General features: G+C 42.1%; 1 protein-coding gene across 1 annotated transcript; it reads left to right on the forward strand.

The window, feature by feature from the left end:
• Positions 1-718: 718 nt before the first annotated feature.
• On the forward strand, positions 719-5,022 carry LOC125189045 (respiratory burst oxidase homolog protein C). Its single transcript, XM_048086214.1, has 12 exons — positions 719-1,526; positions 1,607-1,775; positions 1,878-1,926; positions 2,016-2,129; positions 2,220-2,645; positions 2,793-3,176; positions 3,249-3,344; positions 3,435-3,550; positions 3,633-3,735; positions 4,070-4,143; positions 4,238-4,794; positions 4,904-5,022. The coding sequence occupies exons 1-12, from the start codon at positions 929-931 to the stop codon at positions 5,011-5,013; spliced, it is 2,796 nt and encodes a 931-aa protein (XP_047942171.1). The 5' UTR covers positions 719-928; the 3' UTR covers positions 5,014-5,022.
• The last annotated feature ends 978 nt before the right edge of the window (positions 5,023-6,000 follow it).

The raw sequence follows: 6,000 nt of genomic DNA on the forward strand, positions 1-6,000 counted from the left end.
ATTCCTTGATCGATGATTACTCCTTGCAGAGATCACATCCAAATCTAAAAAATCTATCTTTGGTATTGAGTTTTCTTTGCAAGGGCGAGACAACCTTTATTTGCCGTGGGGGTTCGCATTGTATGATCATTTTCTATCCCGCCTTTTAAGTTGGATGATGCGACACATGACCTCAATTTACTGCTTTCATCACTCATGCCTTAAAAATTACGTTGCATAACTTTGTTTTCATGTGTTGGTAAAATTCAGATTTGCTTTCAGCTACATGAAGTTGCACATATTTGGACCAACAAGCACATAAATGGCCTTAATAGTTGTACAGAAAAACAAGTGAGTATAAATTCATAGCCTCACACATTTTTCGTACAATAGCAATAGACTTGTACCTAAAGTGGATATTCCACATAGTAGTAATAAACACACAACATAACTAATTATTTTCAGAAACTATTTCTGTTCTTGACACATAAATGATTAAATCCATCATAACTGTTTCTGGATTTAATAAAAGCGCGTGGAACTATATATGAAGACGGCTGTGTAAACAAGAAAAAACAACAAAAGTGGAAACGTGTGAAATAAAATTCATTGCATTTGCATCCATCTCTGCGGCTTATTAGCATGACCCAAAATCACAAAATTAGCCGGTCAAACAAACCCACTCCCTGTGTTGACCATCTTTTTTTTCCTACTTATATAGCTAAGGCCTGGAGTTTTCCTCATTCTCATTTTCTTCTAAAGTGGTTAGAAGACTTAGTCATAAGGGAGATTTTTTTATAGTTGGAAGAATCTCTCTTTTTTCTGCATATATTTTCATATCCATTTTTCCAATTTATATACCTCAAAAAGCTCTAATTTTGTACTACAAGAACTAGTTGTTCATAATCATTCATAACCCATTTTACAACTTATTGTTGTATAGTTTGACATGTACAAATCCCAAATGCAAAATTCGGAAAATAACCAAAGCCACCACCATCACCACCACCGCCACTCCGACACTGAAATTGTCGGGAGCAGCGACAAAGCCTCTTTCAGCGGCCCGCTGAAGAGGCCGGGCGGGGGAAGGAAAAGCGCCCGATTCAACATCCCGGGAGACTCCCCCGCCGCGGCCAACTCCGGCGATGACTACGTGGAGATCACGCTCGACGTCCGGGAGGACTCGGTGGCGGTGCACAGCGTGAAGGCGGCGGGCGGCGGCGAGGTGGAGGATCCGGAGCTGGCTCTGCTGGCCCGGGGCCTGGAGAAGCGGTCCTCATTCGGGTCCTCCGTCGTCCGAAACGCCTCGTCGAGAATCCGGCAGGTCTCGCACGAGCTCAAGCGCCTCGCCTCCCTGACGCGCCGCCCCCAGCCGCCGGGGAGGTTCGACCGGACCAAGTCGGCCGCCGCGCATGCTCTTAAAGGCCTCAAGTTCATCAGCAAGACCGACGGCGCCGCCGCCTGGGCAGGCGTGGAGAAGCGCTTCGACGATATCACCAAAGACACCAACGGCTTGCTCCCCCGCGCCCGCTTTGGCGAATGCATCGGTAATTATTTAATTTCCTTTCAATTTTTCTTTTATTATTATCCACAACTTTTTTTTTAATAAAATGTTGGTTTTGATCAGGCATGAACAGGGAGAAGGAGTCCAGCGATTTCGCCGGCGAGCTCTTCGACGCGCTAGCGCGGCGGAGGAACATCACCGGCGGGTGTATCAACAAGGGGCAGCTGAGGGAATTCTGGGACCAAGTTGCTGATCAAAGCTTCGATACGCGCCTTCAAACCTTCTTCGACATGTAAGTTGTGAAAGAGAAGAATTCATTTTTATGTCACGATGGGAAAATCATTAATTGCACATCACATTTTATTTTATTTATATTGATTTTTTTTCCGCACAGGGTTGATAAAGATGCTGATGGCAGAATCACAGAGGAGGAAGTCAGAGAGGTATGAAGCAATAATAATCCACTATACTATTGTATTATTACTGTAGGTTTATTAATGTATATACATTGACTTTTTATAATTAAATGCAGATTATAACAATAAGTGCCTCGGCAAATAAGCTGTCGAATATTCAGAAGCAAGCGGATGAATATGCAAGATTGATTATGGAAGAATTGGACCCTAACGAGATGGGATATATCATGGTATATTAATGATCTAATAAAAAGATGTAGCTAGTTAATTTTCAAAAAATTAAATAAAGTAATCGAATAATGTATTTTGTTTGAAAATAGATTGAGAATTTGGAGATGCTGCTGCTGCAAGGGCCGAGCCAATCGGTTCGAGGCGAGCGCGAGAGCCGGAATCTGAGCAAGATGTTGAGTGAGAAACTGAAGGCAAATGAAGAGATTGCCATAAAGAGGTGGTACAGAGATGGTCGTTACTTTTTGGTTGATAATTGGCAGAGAGTTTGGGTGATGGTTTTGTGGATTGGAGTCATGGCTGTTCTCTTCACTTGGAAATACATCCAATACAAGAATAGAGAGGCTTTCGAGGTGATGGGCCACTGCGTCTGCATGGCCAAGGGCGCCGCTGAGACTCTCAAGCTCAACATGGCTCTCATTCTCCTCCCCGTTTGTCGAAACACCATCACCTGGCTCCGCAACAAGACCAGGCTCGGTGCCGCCGTCCCCTTTGACGACAATCTCAACTTTCACAAGGTAAGCAATTACCAACATTTGAAATAAATACGGTAAATGGCACATCAAACAGTAACTTCAAATGACAATTATTTTGGTAATAATTAACGATAAATATCACATCAAACAGTAATTTCTAATGACAATTATTTTGATAATAATTAACAGATTATTGCGATCGCGATTGCAATGGGAGTGGGAATACATGGGATAAGCCATCTGGCGTGTGATTTTCCCCGTCTCTTGAGCGCGACACCCGATGAGTACGAGGACATGGAGAAGTTCTTTGGGGAGCAGGCGACGAGCTATTGGGTCTTCGTCAAAGGGTGGGAAGGTGTGACCGGAATTGTGATGGTTGTGCTAATGGCAATAGCCTTCACACTTGCTTCGCCGTGGTTTAGGAGAGGGAAAATTAATCTACCAAAGCCTTTGAATAAGCTCACCGGGTTCAACGCCTTTTGGTATTCCCATCATCTATTTGTGATTGTATACGCTTGCCTCATTATTCACGGCATCAAGCTCTACTTGACCAAAGAATGGTACAAGAAAACGGTAAGTCCTTATCATTATTTACTTACATACATACATGCACTCGATAATTAAACATGTAATTTTCTATTTCAGACGTGGATGTATTTGGCTGTTCCGCTTACTCTCTATGCCTGCGAAAGATTGATTAGGGCATTTAGGTCGAGCATCAAGGCCGTCAAGATCTTGAAGGTATCACGAGATAATGTCCACATGGGCCATTTTGAGCCATCCATGATTTAAATTCTTATTCGATTATTGATATAAAAATATATGGTGAAGGTGGCTGTGTACCCCGGGAATGTGCTAACGCTTCACATGTCTAAGCCGCAAGGATTTAAATACAAAAGTGGGCAATACATTTTCGTCAATTGTGCAGCTGTTTCTCCATTCGAGTGGTACTTGCCGTCTTACTACTATTATTTAAATATTACTATAAATTTTGGAAAACTGATTGGTCTATTTTTGACGTGATTGCAGGCACCCATTTTCCATTACCTCAGCACCCAGAGACGATTATGTGAGTGTTCACATCCGAACACTTGGTGATTGGACCAGGCAATTGAAAGAAGTCTTTTCTAAGGTACCCCACTTTCCTATACTTGATATTCATTCATCATCAATTTGCTACAAGTTAATTATTAATATAATTTTATTTTGGTCATACAAAATTTGGTTGTTTATCATTGCTTTATAATTTATTTGCCATTGAAATAAATATTGCACAACTGCATTATTTGCCTAGATCAAGCTACCTATGCTGTCGGTTAGAGAAATTATGTATTTTTAGCTTCCCATATGTATACAAATCATATCCTTAATAATTTTTACTTTTTAGCAATGTTTTACCAAAATAAGAATTATAGCAATGGCCATCACCTTCTTTTTTGGTGACTAACCAAAAGATTCTTTGTTAGGCTTGTCAGCCTCCGCCCACAGGAAAAAGTGGACTACTTCGTGCTGACTATTTGCAAGGAGAGAGTAATTCCAAGTGAGTAATCAATTAAATTGTCCCACCTCACCATAAAATTAATAGGGTTATATGCAATATAAATCAATAAATAATATTTGTTGAAATGCTGCAGCTTTCCTATAAAAGTCTTGATCGATGGTCCGTACGGTGCACCAACTCAAGACTACAAGAGCTACGACGTTGTGTTGCTGGTCGGGCTAGGTATAGGCGCGACGCCCATGATTAGTGTTGTCAAGGACATCGTCAACAACATGAAAGCAATGGACATGGAGGAGAATGCATTGGAGGAAGGAAGCGCGGGCCCCAGCCCTCTCACGACGCCCAGGCAAAGTGCGGGCTCAGGGAGCGGGCGCCATAGCTTCAAGACCCGAAGGGCGTACTTCTACTGGGTGACGCGCGAGCAGGGATCCTTCGATTGGTTCAAGGGTGTGATGAACGAGGTGGGCGAGATGGATCACAAGGGCGTGATCGAGATGCACAACTACTGCACAAGTGTCTATGAGGAGGGAGACGCGCGCTCTGCCCTCATCACCATGTTGCAATCCCTCAACCACGCCAAGAACGGAGTCGACGTCGTGTCAGGCACGCGCGTCAAGTCCCACTTCGCCAAGCCTAACTGGCGCACCGTGTACAAGCGCATCGCGCTCAATCATCCTAATAGTAGAGTCGGTGAGCTTCTAATTTTTTAAAATTAACTCGCTAGCTATAAGCCTAGTGCAACTTTTGAACGTGTGAGATTTCAATTTTGACATTTCATTTTCAATATTGATATTTGCAGGGGTGTTTTACTGTGGGGCACCACCACCAGTGAAGGAGCTAAGACAACTGGCTTCTGATTTCTCTCACAAGACCAACACCAAATTTGAATTCCACAAAGAGAACTTTTGAATAATTTCTTGAACTGATTGAAGAGATAAGTCTAATCTCTAATCCGTCACAAAATATCATGGATATGGACCACCACCCAACAGCAGATATTTTAGTTTATAATAAACCGTTATTTATTTTTTATTTTGTTTAGAAAGTATAGATTGTTAGAAGTGACGTCATCAAGAATCATGCTTGCATTAGCATGGTTGAATCAGATTGGAAATCTCTTATCCGTCTCTTAACCATTTCATCTCTTCACTAATCATAGGCCCCACTATACTTTTCAGCTTATCTCTTAACTAAGAGACAACACCTGCAACCCTCCATCTCTTAACCATCTCTTAACCATCTTTTAACTATTCATTCAATTTCATTTTTTATTTTTAATTCCAACAAATGCAATTAATAAAAAACACACTTCATTATAAATAAAATAAAATTACAATTTAAAATACATAAAAAAATAAAAAAGACATAATTAAAAAACTAGAAATTACAAATTGCACACTTAAACTCAAATAAAAAAAAATGGAGGCAAAGAAGCAGAAGAAGGAGTTCTCTAGTGACGATCATCTAATGGTTGCCAAATTTTGCCCAAATGTGCTCCATTAGATCCTCCTGGAGTTGGGCGTGGGCGGTAGAATCATGTGTCCTTGCCCGAATAGACAACCGCTCTTGCAAAGACGGATGCACTCCCGTTCGAGGCGGACTACTTGCGGTTGAGCTTCCCGGGGTTTCAGGGTCGAACCAATTTCCCGCCTCAGGTCCTTCGTCGGCGACAATCATGTTGTGCAAGATTATGCACGTATACATGATGTCGACCATATTCTCTATAAACCACTGTCGAGCCGGGGCTTTGATAATGTTCCATCGAGCTTGGAGAACCCCGAAGCTCTCTCCACATCCTTGCGAGCAGACTCTTGCTTCTGCGCAAAAAGAGACTGTTTTTCGTATATAAGGCCTGTTGAACGTCTTCACGAAGGTTGGCCACTTCGGATAGATGCC

Source organism: Salvia hispanica, chromosome 5 (genome assembly GCF_023119035.1).
Source record: "Salvia hispanica cultivar TCC Black 2014 chromosome 5, UniMelb_Shisp_WGS_1.0, whole genome shotgun sequence".
NCBI classification, from domain to species: Eukaryota; Viridiplantae; Streptophyta; class Magnoliopsida; order Lamiales; family Lamiaceae; genus Salvia; species Salvia hispanica.

Bases quoted from the DNA above. Each gene is read 5' to 3' on its own strand.
- LOC125189045 (XM_048086214.1), top strand. From the start codon at position 929: ATGTACAAATCCCAAATGCAAAATTCGGAAAATAACCAAAGCCACCAC. The intron at 1,776-1,877 runs GTAAGTTGTGAA...TTTTCCGCACAG, and splicing joins CTTCAAACCTTCTTCGACAT to GGTTGATAAAGATGCTGATG. The intron at 1,927-2,015 runs GTATGAAGCAAT...AATTAAATGCAG, and splicing joins CAGAGGAGGAAGTCAGAGAG to ATTATAACAATAAGTGCCTC.